This window comes from Lynx rufus, unplaced genomic scaffold (genome assembly GCF_022079265.1).
Source record: "Lynx rufus isolate CCGP_SWC_20201006 ecotype Redwood Valley unplaced genomic scaffold, mLynRuf1.p SCAF_1, whole genome shotgun sequence".
NCBI lineage: Eukaryota > Metazoa > Chordata > Mammalia > Carnivora > Felidae > Lynx > Lynx rufus.
The window spans coordinates 14018182-14037527 of NW_025814823.1; the positions used below are offsets into that span (position 1 = coordinate 14018182).

Below are 19346 nucleotides of genomic sequence, written 5' to 3' on the forward strand. Positions count from 1 at the left end.
TGTAAAAGAGGCTGGAATTGATAGTATACCTGTGCTCTCAGGAAGAAAGGAATAAGAATTGGTGAATACCCAATTTATATCAGTGTTGCCAGATCTGAATAGGGAACAATAGCAAATCAAGGTAAGAAATGAAATGCCTTGGGTTGAGAGCCAAGAGGATCCAGATCTTGAATTCGAAGACAGTGACACAAGTGAGAGGCTCATAGCAATTCCCTGAGATAGAACTAAATGTTGTAGGAAACCCTGAGTACAGCCTTCTATTCTATTTATGGATTTGGTGTGGGGAGGACAGTTAACTGAGCCAATAGTAAGTAATTAAGAAAGTTTTTTTGTGTGTGTTTCTCTCTCTCTCTCTCTCTCTCTCTCTCTCTCTCTCTCTCGGTTTTAAATCCAGTGGCAGACCACAAATACAAGCAATAATGAGCTAAGCATCCGGCTCTTGATTTCTACTCAGGTCTGCTCATGGTTCATGAGTTTGAGCCCTGCATCGAGCTCTGTGCTAACAGTGAAGAGCCTGCTCTGGATTCTCTTTCTCCCTGTCTCTGTCCCTCCCTCTCTCTCTCAAAATAAATAAATAAATAAACAAACATGTATAGGCTTTAAATTTAGACAGAAAGGCTTTAAAAATTTTGTGGTCTCTGTATTAGTGGAAACTAATAGTGGAAACTAATAAAAATAACTCCTAAATATTTCATTAAAAATTTGAAAATAATAACTGTCAACATTTATATAATATTTATAATTTGTATATTTCACATTTTATATGAGGAGTGTTTAAATAGTGTTTTTGGGACTTTAGAAGATAGCTGTGTTATAAATGTTATTTTACTACAGATGGAAGTTAGTAAAAATAATTACTTGTATGATTTTGTATCTGCTTAATAGATTGTACTTTCTAAACCCAAAGTCATGTGATTAGATAATCAAATGTATTTCATAGTGTTTTGTTTTCTTTCCCCCTTTTTCTCCAGGAGAAAAGTGGAAATTATGCATACTCATAGTCTTTTCACTCTTCTTGGAGAAAGGCTGATGTTGCATACAAACACTGTGACTGTCACCACATACAACACACTTTATGAGGTAAAAAAAATGTGATGACGATTTAAAATGTATTTAGTGGAAACCTTCTATGTAATTGGGATCAGTTGGTCAGTTAATCAAAAAGCCAGAAATCATTATTTTCAAAAATGAACACATACTTACATTTTAAAATTTTATTTTAAAACATACCCATGTACATTTATTTGCCCATCTTTTTATGTCAGTCCAAGGTGTTTTATTTTAGTATGCGTTGGCTGATTGACTTTGTGCAGTGTTTCTCATACAAACCACACCTATTATGTATTATATATTAGGTCTTTCCCTCCCTCCGCCCCTGCTAATTCTTTCTATCTCTGTCTCCTTTGAAACTACCAACATTAACCTAGAGTTGATAGTGAGGTAAACTATAGGTAAAAATTATTTGTGAAAGCAGTATCTGGAAGGAGCAGTAGATTTTATCATCTCAATTCACAAATCCTTTTTTCATCATTTCTACCATATAGCCATATAGCTTGAGCTCCGTATTTTCTATGAAATGCACACACTACCTCCCAAAGTAGCTGTTTTTATTTTTAAGGACCAGTAAAATATGAGTAATAATCCCCGTGTTAACCTTAAAACCTTAATTCTACTCTCCTACAACTGGTCTTTGGTGGCCCTAGTTCTTTTCTGTAGTACAAGGATTAGCAAACTTACTAACACCTGTCTGTGGGGCTAGGTGCCAAGGCTAGTTTTTCTGTCTTTAAGTGGTTGAAAGTAAGCAAAAGAAAAATAAAATATGACATATAAAAATGGTATGAAATTAAATGTCAGTGTCCATAAATACTTTTGTTGGAACAACCCCTGTGCTCATTCCTGTACATACTACTGGTGGTTGCTTTTGCGTCACAGCAGCAGAGTTGAGTAGGTGCAACAGAGAATGTTTGTCACGTTCTCATCACACTTTGCATGCTGCTCTGTTGCACTACAGATCACGGCATGTGGTGACTTGATAGTGTTTCACGTATCACAGGTATTTTAAGTCTAGCTTTTTGTTTAATACCAATGCATAACCGTCATGTCAGAATAAGAAAAGTGGACTTCAGGTCTCACACGTCTGAAATACAGTGGAGTGTGAATTATTTTGTTACAGATTTAGGTGGCAAAGCATTTTATCTGTTACACAAGGACACTACTATACATTGACGCTAATAGATTAAACACTTGTAATAACATCCTTCACTCAGAAAAATAGTAGGCAGAAAATAAAAAATAGCATCATTGCAGATTTCTCCACAAGAGTAAAAAAATGAAGTGAGAGACATTGAGGGCAAATGCTAAAATTCTTAATGGAATTGTACTACAATTTTAAATTCATATGGAACAAATTCAGACTCCTCTAATAACTACATTTGTTTCATCTAAGCCACAGTATATCTCAATTCTAGTTTTGGGTGGCCCACAAGTAGAGGATAGTTTTTACATTTTTAAATGACCAGAATAAAAGAAGAATATTTTGTGATGTATAATTTTATGAAATTCAAATTTCATATTTGTAAATAAAGTTTTATTGGAAGGTAGTCACGTTTATTCACTTAGTCTATGAGTGATTTCAAACCATAATGACAAGGTTGAGTTGTGAGAGACCATATGACCCACAAATCCTAAAATAGTTTTCTATCTACCTTTCTGTAAAAATTTTGCTACAAAGATAAAATTCTCTCTCTGCTGTAACAGAGAAATATCTCTCTACTCTTTTGTCGTTTTTATTAAAAAGTACATTTTAATCTGATATCAGAATTAATATGCATTCATTATAGAGTTTTGGAAAATACAGGAAAACACCAAAAAAAATTTACTTCTGGTGTCTCCATCAGTACTGAATTATATATAAAGTTTTTTGTCAGCTCACATACACATACAGACACACATACAAAAAACTCATGAAATATCATCCTTCCCATAGCTTTGGGTTCTCCTTTTTGCGCTTAACAACATACTGCAAATATTTTTATTATAAAATGTTCATCATAGTTGGGAGGGCAAAGTTTTCTGGTAAAGGGCCAGATGATAGATATTTATAGGCTTTGTGGTAGTCTTAGTTTGTCTAGACTGCTGTAACAGAATACCACAGACCAGGTGGCTTATAAACAACGGAAATTTGTATCTCACGGTTTGGGAGGCTGGCAAGTCCAATATCCAGGCACTGGCGGATTTGGTGTTTGGTGAGGACTCACTTCATGGTTTATAAACCATCTTTTCACTGTGTCCTCCCATGGCAGTAATGTCAAGGGAGTTCTTAGATTTCTTTTATAAAGGGTCATAGTCTGACCTTCATGAGGGTTCCCAAGCCCTAAACACCTTCTAAAAGGCTCCACACCTCTTAATACCATGACACCGGGGATTGGTTTGCAAGATGAGAATTAGTGGAGACACAAACATTCAGTCTCTAGCGGCAGGCTTTATGGTGTCTGTGGGACTACTCAGCTTTGCAGTTGTGGCTCAGAAGCACTTGTAGACACTGTGAGACAAATGGGTGCGCTGGCCAATAAAACTGTATTGTATCTGTTTTATTTTATATCTGTTTACAAAAGCAGATGGTATCCTGGATAGTATTTTGGCCTCAGGTCTGTAACATTACTTTCAGCTGTTTTATTTCATCTTTTTTTTTCCGTTTTATCTTATCAGCATTAAATTTAAGAGTAAATTAAAAAACTCCTTTGACTGCTTTGTTTCTTTCATTTTTAAGCCTAATATTACAACTTTGTGTTATTCATTCATCTAATTACATGATTTGTAAATGCTTATCGTCCAGAACACTGGGTATTACCGTAGTGTTTTTTTTTTTTTAGTATTGCTCCAATATTTGACCTACAAAACTGAATAAGCATTAATAATAGAAAAGCCTACCGTATACAAATCATCTTGATTCTGATATTATATTTCCCTAATAATAGTAACTGTTTTGGAGGGTGTATTTCCTGTGACAGTCACTTTGGTGTAAGTACTTTTCGTACATTATCTCAGAGTCTTACAACAACCCTATGAAACTAGATTTTTTTGTTGTTGTTGCCTTTTTAAACAAACAGAATCATAAGTTTAACAATTTTTTTTCTGTGTCTCACCATTAATAATAAATGGCCATAAGATAGGCAGATTCCATAATGTATGTGCATAAGGTAAAAAATGTCAGAATCTACCTTTGGTGGACAACATGAAAGTCCTCTTAATCAAAACTGTGCTACAATATCATATTAGAGCTCTTTCTATTTGTGTTTCTATCTTGGTTTTTTTAGACTAATCCTTCTCTGGTTGATGATGTCTATACATGTTTTTTAAATCATTTTTTGCCTACATGAATTTCTAACCCTCTGCTTGTTTTAACCAATTAGTGTCAAGAGTAGAATGTCTTTGTAGTTAGTGAAACTTTATATTAAAATAAGAATGTAGCATAATAATATATTATGTTGAATCTGAAAAATCATTAGGTACTTAACCTTAAAGTAAGAACATATGTATTTCTATTAGTTTTCTTGAAAAGTGGCTCAATAGCAAATGCAGCAGTATTTTTACCTACCATCTATACTCATATGCACTCTCTTAGTATCCAGATTTTAGTCTCTAATGATATTCTACACTAAAAAAGCCAAGTTGTTGCTGATTCCGTGTCTTAGGTGGAGAAACTATGGATAAGTTTCGATCTTCTGATACTGGATATTGGATGCTGCAGATAAAGGAACTAACTTACAAGGTCTCTGACCAATTTGGCTGTAATATATGCTTTTAAAGTAGAATAATAATCATGGTTAATTGGAAAGATGGACTAAGTTAATTATACTCTAAAAAAGGAAAACTTGGGGCGCCTGGGTGGCTCAGTCGGTTAAGCGGCCGACTTCGGCTCAGGTCACGATCTCACGGTCCGTGAGTTCGAGCCCCGCTTCGGGCTCTGTGCTGACAGCTCAGAGCCTGGAGCCTGTTTCAGATTCTGTGTCTCCCTCTCTCTGACCCTCCCCCGTTCATCCTCTGTCTCTCTCTGTCTCAAAAATAAGTAAAACGTTAAAAAAAATTAAAAAAAAAAAAAGGAAAACTTAACATAAGTATACAAAAAGTCAAAAAAGAAAGATGGTTATGATATGATTGGGTTGCACTGTTGATCCCATAAAAAAGTAGAAGGGGTCTTAGCATAAGCTTTAGTACCACTAACAAGCCATATTATGTTATTAGACTGCAGGATGGTGGATGACTAATTCTAGATTACCAAAGTTAAAAGACTGCACCGTTTTGGAAGGTAGCATCAGGTAACAGAAAATTAAAACTCATGTGACAGGTTTGAACTTAATTCTCATTAACACAGTAAGTGAAATTTAACTGTAACCAGAAAACTCAGCCTCAAAACCTGCAGCTTGACTTTGATTATCCTTGTGAGTAAGCATCGAACAGGGCCCACATCCCTGGCAAGAATGATTTGGTTGATAATCTTCAGTTTGAAAGCTCTTTTACCTTCATTTCCATTTTGGTTTGGGGAAATTAACTTCACCCCAAACAATGTATCAAAATCAATATCACTACAACTGTAGGAAAGTATAAAATGAAGCACAGAAATAATCAAGAACTATGTGAAGCCTATGATCTTGGTAATGATATTTTAGCATATGAGGTTTTTTTAAAGTTTTTGGAAGGCCAGTTAAGATAAGGACTATGTCACTGTCATCTTTAAAATTCTAAATCTGGGGTACCTGGGTGGCTCAGTTGGTTAACTGTCAGACTTTGGCTTAGGTCATGATACAGTTCACGAGTTCGAGCCTCACTCACATCGGGCTCTCTGCTGTCAGCACAGAGCCCACTTCAAATCTTCTGTCCCCCTCTCTCTCTGCTCCCCCCCTGCTTGTGCTCACTTTCTCTCTCTCAAAAAAAATAAATAAATAAACTTAAAAAAACAAAGAAATCTCTCTTTTAAAAAAATTCTAAGTCTGGTAATGCCTATAATAGAATAAATAACAAATATTAAAGGACAAAGTAACTAAGACCTTTTGGCAGGATATAGCAGATACCATTGTATAAAAGATGTGAAGATCTATCTCAGTTATTCTGAAAATTTTTTAAAATTATTAAGGAAATATCCCTGTCTCTTAGTTTTCTGAGGTGAATTTATTCTTATAGGTCCTATGCTAAGAAGTAGGCTTTAGTGAACTCCTCTTTGAAATAACTCAAAATTATTTTTATTTGAATACTTTCTGAGAGTTACATTATTTGCAAAATTTGTATCTTAAGTTGATTTGCTTTAGTTTTGCTTTTTTTTATTCCATCTCTAAATTATGGATAATTATATTTTCTTAATACTTGTTAGGACTCTCAAACATACTTAAAAATATAATTTGTTAGATTTTAAAATATGTCTTGTAAGCACAAAACTAGATTGTTCTGTTTGATATAGATCTTAACAACACTATCTGATTATTTACTGTATTAAGTATTGGGATATTAATTTTACCTCATAGGTTTGGGTTTACTATTTCTCTTTAAATATTGTTCCTATAATTCAGTTAAATATTAATGTAGACAGAGGCAGCCAAGTGTGGGAACTTCTCATCTGAAGAGCTCAATGTCTTACAGAAATAATGAACTGGTTTTTTTTTAGTTTCAAGTTTTTATTTAAATTCCATTTAATTAACATACAGTGTAATACTAGTTTCAAGAGTAGAATTTAGTGATTCATGCACCCAGTGCTCATCACAAGTTTTGTTTTGTTCTGTTTTGTTTTGTTTATTTTTTTTTTCAACTTTTTAAATTTATTTTTGGGACAGAGAGAGACAGAGCATGAACGGGGGAGGGGCAGAGAGAGAGGGAGACACAGAATCGGAAACAGGCTCCAGGCTCCGAGCCATCAACCCAGAGCCTGACGCGGGGCTCGAACTCACGGACCGTGAGATCGTGACCTGGCTGAAGTCGGACGCTTAACCGACTGCGCCACCCAGGCGCCCCTGTTTTGTTTTGTTTAAATAAAAATGTGTATATATGTATTTTGGTTACTTTATCTTTTTCTGTTAGGGTATAACAGTTTCTGAACACAAAATTTTTACAAGGTGGTAGCATGCTTAAAACTTATAAAAATGAGGGGCGCCTGGGTGGCGCAGTCGGTTAAGCGTCCGACTTCAGCCAGGTCACGATCTCGTGGTCCGTGAGTTCGAGCCCCGCGTCAGGCTCTGGGCTGATGGCTCAGAGCCTGGAGCCTGTTTCTGATTCTGTGTCTCCCTCTCTCTCTGCCCCTAGCCCGTTCATGCTCTGTCTCTCTCTGTCCCCCCCAAAAAAATAAATAAACGTTGAAAAAAAAAATTAAAAAAAAAACTTATAAAAATGAAATCCTTTTCTCAAAATTATAGACTCTCATAGGTGGACAGTATGTTAAATATCTTGTTCAAATATTCTTTTCACAGATAAAGAAACTAAGTGAAAAAAGTAATACAGCTTGTTCAAATTATAAAGATACGAAGATTCTCCAACCCCAGATACTTACAGTGGCAATTGGGTGTAACGGTGGGGTCAATAGTTTGCCATTTTAAGAAATAGCCTAGTACTACTTTTGTCTTAGAAATTGAGCCTACTATCTAAAATGATTTATACATGATGAAGCTGGGGAGTGAGTAGGTCAGAGAGGAAGCTTTAACAGCACCTGCTTAAGCCTAAACTCTTTCTGTGACCCATGAGTTGTGAGATAATTCCATTTATAAAATAGAATTTAAATGTATAATGCTAGGCTCAGATCTGTGTATCTAAATACATATTTATCAAGTTACTTCCATGCTTATAATTCATTATTGTTCCTCAGCCCTGTCCAAAATGATTAGCCACTAGTCACAGGTGGCTATGGAATTCTTAAAATGTGGCTATGAATTGAGATGTGCTCTAAGGCTTAATACATATTGGATTTCATGTCCGTATCTGGCTCTGAACCCTTCCTACAATTTTGGTTTTGTAGGGGCTGGGGTTAGCTTCCTATGCGTTTCTGTAATCAATACAAGTCAAACTCTCATGGCCCATCTTGAGTCAAGTCCTTTCATTACAATGTTTATATCTATATTCATCTCTCCTTATTTATATCTCATTATTTCTCTCCCTCTTTTAAAAACTCATATAGATTCTTGGGGTGCCTGGGTGGCTCAGTTGGTTAAGCTTCTGACTTCAACTCAGGTCATATCGCATGGTTCGTGGGTTCGAGCTCTGCGTTGGGCTCTGTGCTGACAGCTCAGAGCCTGGAGTCTGCTTCAGATTTTTGTGTTTCCCACTCTTTCTTCTCCCCCACCCCCTGCCCCTTGTGTTCTGTCTATCAAAAATAAATAAACATTAAAAAAAGGAACATGTATTTATGCCTGTCTCGACAATTAATTGATTCTTTTTTTTTTTTTTAATTTTTTTTTCAACGTTTATTTATTTTTGGGACAGAGAGAGACAGAGCATGAACGGGCGAGGGGCAGAGAGAGAGGGAGACACAGAATCAGAAACAGGCTCCAGGCTCTCAGCCATCAGCCCAGAGCCTGACACGGGGCTCGAACTCCCGGACCGCGAGATCATGACCTGGCTGAAGTTGGACGCTCAACCGACTGCGCCACCCAGGCGCCCCGACAATTAATTGATTCTTGAAATAATAGTTCCACCTAGCATCTATGTTTCTCATTCTAACTATGTAGCAGAGTGTGGGCACATAAATGGTTCTTAATAAGTACATGCTGGGTTGTTTCTAAATATGTTTTTGTAATTAAACTCATACTTGAATATGTTATAGTTTTCAAAACACTTTCACATATAGAGCCTTCTTTGATCTTCCTAGCAAGTTTATTAGGTAGGCAAGACCATTATTATCCTCCTTGTTAGAAGATTAAATACAGACTTAAAAAGGACAATATAAAATTGTAGATTTTTGGGGATAAATATTATTTTCTTTGCAATGAGGTTTCTTATTTTTGGGGTGAGACGGTTTTAACTAATCTTCATCATGGAAGAGTGTGGCCTGATCTTTCCCAAGCTTGTCTACAGTTATTTTTAATCTGTTTGTAACCAGAATTTTAGGGATGTGGTCCACTGGGCTGTAGGGCCACACCAGGGCTTTTTTGGGCAAACTGGTGTGAAAACTTCTTGTATGCATACAAAACCACTGAATGTTCTTTGGTATTTTCAAATTCCTAGGATTTGCAAAGAAATTTTTGTCCCATGTGTCTGCTCCATCTGATTAGTAGTGCATGTCTGTAGTGCAGTGTTCAGAAAATCCTGAGGCACTGTTCAGTTTCAACAACAAAGTGTTTGGTTTAAACACAATTATAGGAGTGAAGGAGAGAGGTTCTTAAACCCTGTATTTATCATTTTAGTAACGGTAGGTTAGTTTTAATTTCAAGGCAATACCTTTTTGATAAACATTCCTAATATACATAAGTCAGTTTTCTATCTTTATCTCCTTTTTCTTCTTCTTTCTCATTTCTGAGTAGAAGGTCAGAAAAGTGCCTATACTGGATATCATGGTCTTTTTCTAATCAGAAGGGATCATTTCTGGCTTGTAATTAATTCCCTTTCCCCATCCTCAACTTTCATAATAATGGCTAAGTACAACTAGGCTCTCAACTAACTTTTATGGTTTCTCCATAGATATTGTACCTTACTGTAGGCTGAACTGAACGTTTCATTCAGAACTTAGCATATTAATTTAAACAGGAAATTAAATCAGTAATATAAAATTATATTCTTATTAAGTATAGTCTCATTGGACCATACTCATGCAAGAATAGGTATACACAGGCTAAAGCCTAAAATACAGTGAACAGCCATATGTCCATTATTTATATATAATTCAGTTATCCATTCTTAAATTTAACAAATGTTTGAATATTGGCAGTGTGTCAGGCATTGTGCTGATTGCTAGGAATATAACAGTGAAAAAGATGTGCAAGAATCCAACACTCATAGAGACTGCTAAATTTTAGTGGAAAAAATTAGAAAATGTTTTAGAATTCTGTTTTTTTCTTTATTTGGTTAATTTCTTGTCGTTTTTTTTTGTTACTTGAAAAAATAAGTTTAAAGAAAAATTCATTAGTAAATGACAAAGAGCCACATTTCTAATGAAGACTTTTCCTTTATCACACTTCATTTTGAAGTTGAGACCCAGGCTCAGACATTATTTTTTTTTTTATTGCCTTGCTTTCTAAGTTTTTTAAAATTAATGACATAAGAGTCAAATGTTTATACACCATAAGTTTGCTAAGGATGTACAGTGTAAGGGTATTTCAAACAGAGTAATTCTTGGATTCCCTAATTAATCTTTCCTTCTGTCAATACTGGTTTGTTTTTGTCTTTATCCATAATAAACAAAATTTGAAAACTGAAGAATTAAAGAGTTTAGAAATTTCAGAATGACTAGAGGACCCTTAGAAGAGAGTTTCATTTGATTTTGACAGAATTGACATTTTTTGCATTCTTTGTATATCTATATTTTTAAATTATGATTTAAATTATTTATTAAGTGAAATTCAAATTCTTCATCTTTCAGATCTTGACAGAGCAAGTATGTACTCAAGTTGTACACAAACCACATCCAGAGCCAGATTCTACAGTGAAAATTCAGAATCCAAGTGAGCAAATAGCAATTAAAAAAAAAAAAAATATATATATATATATACACATGCTATACCTACAGCATAGGATATATATATATATCCCTGTGACTTATCTACTGTGTAACTGGAAGTATGTAATTCTTAATTCCTTTCACCTATCTTGTTTGCCCATCTCCCTACCTCCCTCTCATTTGACAACCAGCAGTTCTCTAGTTCTGAGTGTATTTGTGGGGTTTTTTGGTTTGTTTGTTTGTTTAGATTCCACATGTAAGTCAAATCATGGTATTTGACTTTCTCCCTCTAACTTATTTCTCTTAGCATAGTACTCTCTAGGTCCATGCATATTGTTGCAAAAGGCAAGATCTCATTTTACAACTAATATCCTAGTGTGTGTAAATACCACATCTTCTTTAGCTGTTTACCTGCCGATGGACACTTAGGTTGCGTCCATGTCTTGGCTATTATAAATTATGTTGCACTGAACATAGAGGTGCATATATCTTTTAGATTTAGTTTTTTGTTTGCTTTGGGTCAATACCCAGTAGTGGAATTACTGAATCATAATGGTAATTCTATTTTTAATTGTTGAAGACCCTTCATACTGTTTTTCACAGTGGCTGCACCAAATTACATTCTTACCAACAGTGCAGGAGAGTTCCCTTTTCTCCACATCCTCACCAACACTTGTTATTTCTTCTTTTCATTTATTTTCTTTAGCTATCCAAATGGCAATTCTTTATGTTAATGCAGTAATGACATGATAACATGTGAAACTAAATCGAAACTTTTCCTAACCACCTTAATCATTATGGTGTTTACCATAGTTCATAATACTTCTAACTCACCTACCATAGGGCTAAGCTGAAAATGAGTAAAGGTTTTTGAGTGGAAGATATGCAGTTGTAAATCTTGACTTTTTTGTGTGCATATTTACAGTGATTCTTAAGGTGGTGGCAACTTTGTTAAAAAACTCTACACCAAGTGCCGAACTGATGGAAGTTCGTCGTTTATTTTTATCTGACATGATAAAACTTTTCAGTAACAGTCGTGAAAATAGAAGGTAAGCAATTTCAATACTATAACAAAGCTTTATTCCATAATTAGTTTCTCTCCTTTATTTTTAGTCTCTTTCAAAAAGTTTTTCAAAACTTTCCCATGTTGCTAAATACTTGTAATTCTCCGAAAAGGCATTTTATGTTTCTTTGATCTAATGTACGTTCATTATACTTACTTTTATGTTTTTATTTGATCATGTGGGCATTATATTTTAATTGTGGATATGAGTACACATATTTAAGATGCACCATTCCTTCTGGTGATACCTGTGTGTTGTAATTGTGTTCGAGTTGCTCATATTCATCTCTGCTTTTCTCAGTTTCTGTCTGATAACTGATTATTGTGATGCATTTTTAAGTTAGTTAAGACATGGGGTACAGTCTAAGGCTGTGGGTGCTTCCTGAGTCTTCAACAAATATGTATTGCATGTCTGGTATGTATCAAGCACTGTGCTGCACACAGATCGTCTCCGTGTTCAGTCTTGGCACAATTTAATGGGGAAGATAACAAGAAAAGAGTGATTAATATGTAATGTATTAAGTGCGTTGTGAGTGCTACAGGTGATGAGGAAGTAGAGAAACGATAACTAAATCTGACTGGGAGAGTTAGGAAACCAATTTGAAATGATAATTTGGATTTTTCCAGGTAGAAAAATGGGAGAAAATCATTCCAGGTATAGAATATAGAATGTGCAGAATGACTGTGCATCTTGCTTTACCTAGGTCAGATCATATTTTCACTCTTTATCTAAATTTAAAAATAGTAAATTCTAATATAATTCAGGTATTTTTAATGAGGTGGGTTTTTTTTGTTTGTTTGTTTTTTTAACCCACTAGATGCTTATTGCAGTGTTCAGTGTGGCAGGATTGGATGTTTTCTCTTGGCTATATCAATCCTAAAAATTCTGAGGAACAGAAGATTACCGAGATGGTCTACAATATCTTCCGGATTCTGTTGTATCATGCAATAAAATATGAATGGGGAGGATGGAGAGTCTGGGTTGATACACTCTCAATAGCTCATTCCAAGGTAAGGAGATGTAGCACTTTAGATCATCAGGGTTTCAGCTGTGGATTCAATGGCTATAAACACGCATCTGGTGCCATCTTGTGGGCATTTTACATTATGGCCGATTCCTTTATCTCCGCTTTCTTTACTGTTTTTGGTTTTTTCTCTCTATTCTGTAACACTGTTAGAGCTTGAAATATTTTATAGATCATTTCACTGAAACCCCATGTTTATGAACCAGGGATTTTAGACCCCAGACGTAACCCCACATACGTTTTATAGCTCGAGTCTAAGCCAATAGTTCTTTTACCTTAAACATACCTACTGGTTCTTAAAAGAATATTTCATGAAATACATGCTGAAAAATACTTTCTGAAAAGTAATGAGAAATTGCCTTTATTTCCAAGTGAATCATGAATAAGGGTTTAAGTTTAGTGGCATTTTTAATTGCATTATCTTTCCTTTTTAATTCTAAGAATCTATATATCTGTATTTTAAATGTTACCTGATCTTTGGTGAGAGAAAGTAGTGAGTTAACATGCACATTTATGTACACATTAGATTCTGGAAAAATCAGAGTCAAGATTTCTCATTATGTGGTGTCCTAGAAAAAGCGTGGGTGTCAGAAGTTTGGCTTTTAATCCAGTCTGTGCCACAATTCAGTTTTGTGACTTCAGGAAATTTGTATAGTCCTTTTGTGCAGGGGTTAGAAAAATGTTCTTTTTAATGTTTTTTTAACCTGTACAGATAGTAAATATTTTAGGTCTTGGGGACTGTACAGCCAGCCTCTGAAGCAGCTATTTAACTCTGCCATGTGGTGTGAAAATAGCCATAGGAAACGTATAAAAAATGAACATGGCTGTGTTCTTGTATAACTTTACTTACTAAAACAGGTGATAAGCACGTTTGATTCATGGGCTATACTTTGCCAGCTTCCACTTTTAGGGCTTGATTTCCTCTTCTGTAAAATAAAGGAATTTTTGTATCAACATAATCTCCAAAGGAAGATCCCTCTCAACCTAAAATCCTGTTGTCATTTAGGTCAATATCATATGTGCCTATAAGGAAAGATTTTGAACTTTATTATTTTCAATTTTAGAAGAGCTTTTATTTCTGTTAAAACTTACATTTTATAATGTATTGGCACCTTTTATCATTAACAAATTTTAAAATACTACTTGATAAGAAAAATATTTCATGTTTTATGAAAAAATATATTTCATAATTATTCTTAAACAAGCCATGTAAAGTAACCCATTAGTCTATATAAAGATAAATTTGTGATGTTTTAACAGTTTAAAAATGTACATATTTATAGATACGTGTGATTTTTAAAAATCTCAATTGGAAGTAGGCACACATGAATAATAGATGGTGAAAACTGATATGGTAATACTTTGGATATTATATATATTATTAGCCAATTTTCTGTGTTAGCTGAACTCAAATATGTAGGAATTCAACTGGCATATTAGGTTAGAGTAACATTGAAATACTCAACCTAAAAGAAAAGATTACTTCACTTAAAACTTTAATGTTGCTAGTTTACTTAACTGTTTTTGGACATTGTATATATATAACACACACACATACACACACACACACACACACACACACGTATATAAAATAAGTCATATGTAACTATTTTTGACGATTACTTCCAATTACTTAATGAAACTTATCTTAAGATTAATATGTGCTACATTTGAAATCATAATTTTGATACCATTTTCGCTATTAACATAACTTTACTTGTATTTTTTTCTCCTTGGTATGTATATGAAATGCCTTAATGTTTTCTTTGCTTATTCCTAAGGTCACTTATGAAGCACATAAAGAATACCTAGCCAAAATGTATGAAGAATATCAGAGACAAGAGGAGGAAAACATTAAAAAGGGAAAAAAAGGGAATGTGAGCACCATCTCTGGTCTTTCGTCACAGACAACAGGAGCGAAAGGTGGAATGGAAATCCGAGAGATGGAAGATCTCTCACAAAGCCAGAGCCCGGAAAGTGAGACAGATTACCCTGTCAGCACAGACACTAGAGACTTGCTCATGTCGACAAAAGTGTCAGATGGTATTCTTGGAAATTCAGATAGACCGGGAGGTGGTGTGCATGTGGAAGTGCATGATCTTTTGGTTGATATAAAAGCAGAGAAAGTAGAAGCCACCGAAGTAAAGCTTGATGATATGGATTTATCACCAGAGACGTTAGTAGGTGGAGAGAATGGTGCCCTTGTGGAGGTTGAATCTTTATTGGATAATGTATATAGTGCTGCTGTTGAGAAACTCCAGAACAATGTACATGGAAGTGTTGGTATCATTAAAAAAAATGAAGAAAAGGATAATGGTCCATTGATAACACTAGCAGATGAGAAGGATGAACTTCCGAATAGTAGTACGTCATTTCTCTTCGATAAAATACCTAAACAGGAGGAGAAACTTCTTCCTGAACTTTCTAGCAATCACATTATTCCAAATATTCAGGACACACAAGTACATCTTGGTGTTAGTGATGACCTTGGATTGCTTGCTCATATGACTGGTAGTGTAGACTTAAGTTGTACATCAAGTATCATAGAAGAAAAAGAGTTCAAAATCCATACAACATCTGATGGAATGAGCAGTATTTCTGAAAGAGACTTAGCGTCATCCTCTAAAGGGTTAGAGTATGCTGAAATGACTGCTACCACTCTGGAAACCGAGTCATCTGGTAGCAAAATTGTACCAAATATTGATGCAGGAAGTATAATTTCAGATACTGAGAGATCTGACGATGGCAAAGAATCAGGAAAGGAAATTCGAAAAATCCAGACCACTGCTACAACGCAAGTGAGTTATCCTACATGAGTTCTAAAAATGCATTGGACAGATCCTGAGTTGTTAGCACTACGGCAGAGTAATTTCCGAACAGTCACATCATGTTTATACTTAATTATGGCATTATAGTAACTTCGGGAATCACGTGTTATGGTAGTATACATACAAAAGAAATTTAAAATATCTGAATTATATTTCCAACTCCACCACATTGTGTCTGTGTACCTTTGTTGGGCCTCTCTGGGCCTGAATTTCCTTATACAGTACAAGTGTTTGTACCAGATTAAAATATGACCTGGAAGGGCTCTACCCGTTCCCCTATTTTGTGACTCTGTGACTAAATTTACACATTTTGTACTCAAGATCTTCATTCTGAATACTTGATTAATTTTAACCTTTTAAGCTTCAGGCCCAGCCCCGTTCTGTGGATTATAGCAAAGAGGACTTGGAGCCCAGATTGAACTGATAAATGAAATGAAAGGGAAGGGAAAAGGGAACTGTTATTTATCAAGTGCCTACTATGTTCCAGGCACTGTGCTATATGTTTTCAGATTTAATCCTCACAGCCACCCTGTGAGGTAGGTAGTATGGCTGAGAAAATTTGGACTTATTAGCAGTGAAAATTTTCTTTACAACGATGTGGCTAGGAGTCGTGGTTATGAGAAAATTAAAGATTCTTAGGCCTAGTGGTGAGGAAATGTTAGTGCTGCATTTCTGGCCTCACCAGAGTAAAGCTAAAAATAGATGATGTTTTCTGATATGAATTTTAATTGTGGAGCTTTGAGTTTTAAGACCACTTCCTTATTTTCCAGGCTAAATTACCTTATGATTAAGAACTGAAGAATACTTTTACCATTAGTGATTTGGGTTTTTGGTTGTTCTCTGGGTTTTCCACTCACTGTTTCATATCATCAAAGATAAGGTTAACATGTTTCCATTAGAATTGTATTATAAAGAGTAAACCATACCTTTCTGGTGTCTTTGTACTCTAATAACAATCCTTACATATTCCGTGTGGGGAAGAAACCACAACAAACAAACAAAACATGGATTCTGTGTGTGGGAAAGCTATTTTTATTTTTTCTCTGTTAACTGCCAGCTTCTATTTTTGTGGTGGTTGTACTACCATGGTAATTGGAAGGGAGTGGGGATATTGAGTTAGGTGAAGATTTAAATGAAAGGAAAGCATAGTGCGTTGTTTATTGAGCATAATAATCGCTAGGCTTGCCTGGTTTTCAGAGGTTGTAGGTATTTTTCTAGTTTTCTAACTTGTCAAATAAATGTACTATTTTTCGAAATTGAAGTATTGTGAGTAAAATAGACTTTTGAGTTAATTTCAATCTGTTCAAGTAATATTTTTTAATCTTGTGTTTCTAAGTATAGTTAGTTGATGACATATATCCCGTATACTTCAATTTTAATTATATGCTCACTTTTGTAAGGGACACATGTGTCTAATATGAAGACTCCATAAACAAGGGTAAAGAGGACTTGGTTTTCAACGTGAACCCTGGTGTTAGACTTGAGGTATTTGATGTCCTTGCCTGGTTTTTGAAACAGAAAAATAAAAGTAATAATAGTATCCTCTTCAGCTCAAAAAGGTTTCTGTCTATGGAATCACCAGATGAATAATATGTGTAAAATAGATAACCTATCAAAGTTACATGCAGGAGCTCTCCTCGCTCACTTGACTATACTTACTGTTTTCTTTTTGAAATCATGCATTTCTTTGGCAGTCTACAGAAGTTCACCTTTTCTTTCTCTAGGCTGTTCAGGGTCGGTCTATTACACAACAAGACAGAGACCTCCGAGTTGACCTAGGATTTCGAGGCATGCCGATGACTGAGGAACAGAGGCGCCAGTTCAGCCCAGGTCCACGCACCACAATGTTTCGTATTCCTGAGTTTAAATGGTCTCCAATGCACCAGCGACTTCTCACCGATTTACTGTTTGCATTAGAAACAGATGTACATGTTTGGAGGAGGTAGAAATATTTCTTTTCTTAAGACAACTTTCACTTAAGAAAATGACTATTTTAAATTACTGATCCATAGTGAATTATATCATTGAAAATCTCACAAATTGAACTTATTAAAAATAATCCAACATGGGGCACCTGGGGGTGGCTCAGTTGGCTCAGTGTCCAACTCTTGATGTCAGCTCAGGTCATGATCTCCCGGTAGGATTCAGCCCCACAACATCAGGCTCCTTGCTGACAACGTAGGGCCTGCTTGGGATTCTGTCTCCGTCTGTCTCTCTCCCTCTCTTTGCCCCTTCCCCGCTTGCGCTCGCTTTCTCGCTCAAAATTAATAAACTTAAAAAATAACCTAACACTAAAACTTTGTATAGAAACATGAGTATTTTCATAAAGGTAAGGTTATAAAGCCTAGGGCTCAAATCAACAGGTATCCAAGAACTTAGGACAATTAAAAAGTAAAATTTTGAAACCTGGCATTGCCTATTCTATATATAAAAGGGATTTAACAACAACAAAAAGGTTAAATTTTGGTTCAAAGCTGCTTCCACATTTTTTGTTCTTTTTCTGTTAAAATTAATACCATATACTAACTTTATTCTGGGTAAAAAAATTATAACATAGTGTTAAAATTTAAAATCACCTATGACATCTGTTTTTAGAGCCTTTGCCCTTGAAGTCGTTAGTATCAGTTCGTATATAATCACCTAAAGAAAACAGTCTGCATAAATTAAATCATTACCCTGCTTCACTTTCAGTTGATTTTCTAATAGCAAATATTTGACAAATTAAACAGTTACAAGAGTGCGTGCGCATAATTTAGGAAGTTGGTGGCTGGAACAGAGTACCCTACTGTCATTGACTTAAACAATCGATGGCGTGATGTTCTCTGGACTCCAGGAGACTTCTCTGCTTCTCCTAATTTTCCTTCTAAGATTCAAGGTGGCTGATTCAGCTCCTAGCACCACTAAAACATTGGAAACTTGCCCAGACTGGAAGGCAGGGTCTCTTCTTCTTCGTCCTTCATCCCCTTGTTCCTCCTCTCCCTTTTTTCCCTCTTCCCTTTCCTCTTTTTTCTTTTCCCTGTTTTCTTCTCCTTCTCTATTGCTTCCTCTTCCTCCTCCTCCTCCTCCTCCTCCTCCTCCTCCTCCTCTGCTACTTTTTCCCTGTCATGCTCCTTACCCTCCTTTCTTCTTTTCTAAAAGAAGCCCTCAGGAAATCTTCCTCTCACCTCTCACATGCCAGAAGGCAATCACCAGCAAAAGGGAATGGGATTATAATGACTGGCCTATATAGAGCAATACTGGTTAATAACCTCATAGCTGAGGTAAAGCCAACCTTTCCTGTACTTGATCTAGCTCAACAATAGAACAAAATCTAGATTGTGTTAGCAGGGAAGAAGGAATAACTATTATGGAGAACAGTCGATGTCTGCTATAGAAAGCTTTTACTTCTAATTTTATTTGACCAGTTTGTCCTTAGTCTACTCATGTGATAGAAACAATGGTCTTTCCATTGTTAGTGTTGTTCTATGCTAAATTACCTGGGGATGATAAATAAGGAAACTGGAACACAGTGAAACACATTACTGTTAGCATGACATTAACGGAGATATATAGTGTAACTTCCTAATTATAATATTAGTAGTCGTCAAATGAGTGGTACTCAACTTCCCTTCCTTTAACATAAGATGGATACATAACATACACACAGATACCACATGTTTCTGTTTTCATGCGCTCTCGTAAAATTCCCCAAGCAGAATTTTACTTAATTTTTTAAAAGCACTTATTTTTAGGATCAGGTCATACAGCTTGACATCTAAAAGATCGTAGATGATAGTTTACAATTCTGATGAGTGAGAATC

The 19346-nt window shown here is 35.4% G+C and overlaps 1 protein-coding gene across 7 annotated transcripts in view; it reads left to right on the forward strand.

Moving 5' to 3' along the window:
- The window catches only part of NBEA (neurobeachin), a 691423-nt gene that overhangs the window by 196490 nt on the left and 475587 nt on the right, over positions 1-19346 (forward strand). For all 7 annotated transcript variants that reach the window (XM_047078787.1, XM_047078803.1, XM_047078809.1 and 4 more), the window contains 6 exons: positions 972-1080; positions 10553-10634; positions 11556-11679; positions 12512-12704; positions 14500-15516; positions 17271-17488. In XM_047078787.1, coding sequence (XP_046934743.1) covers positions 972-1080; positions 10553-10634; positions 11556-11679; positions 12512-12704; positions 14500-15516; positions 17271-17488 — 1743 coding nt within the window. The remainder of the gene's footprint in view (positions 1-971; positions 1081-10552; positions 10635-11555; positions 11680-12511; positions 12705-14499; positions 15517-17270; positions 17489-19346) is intronic.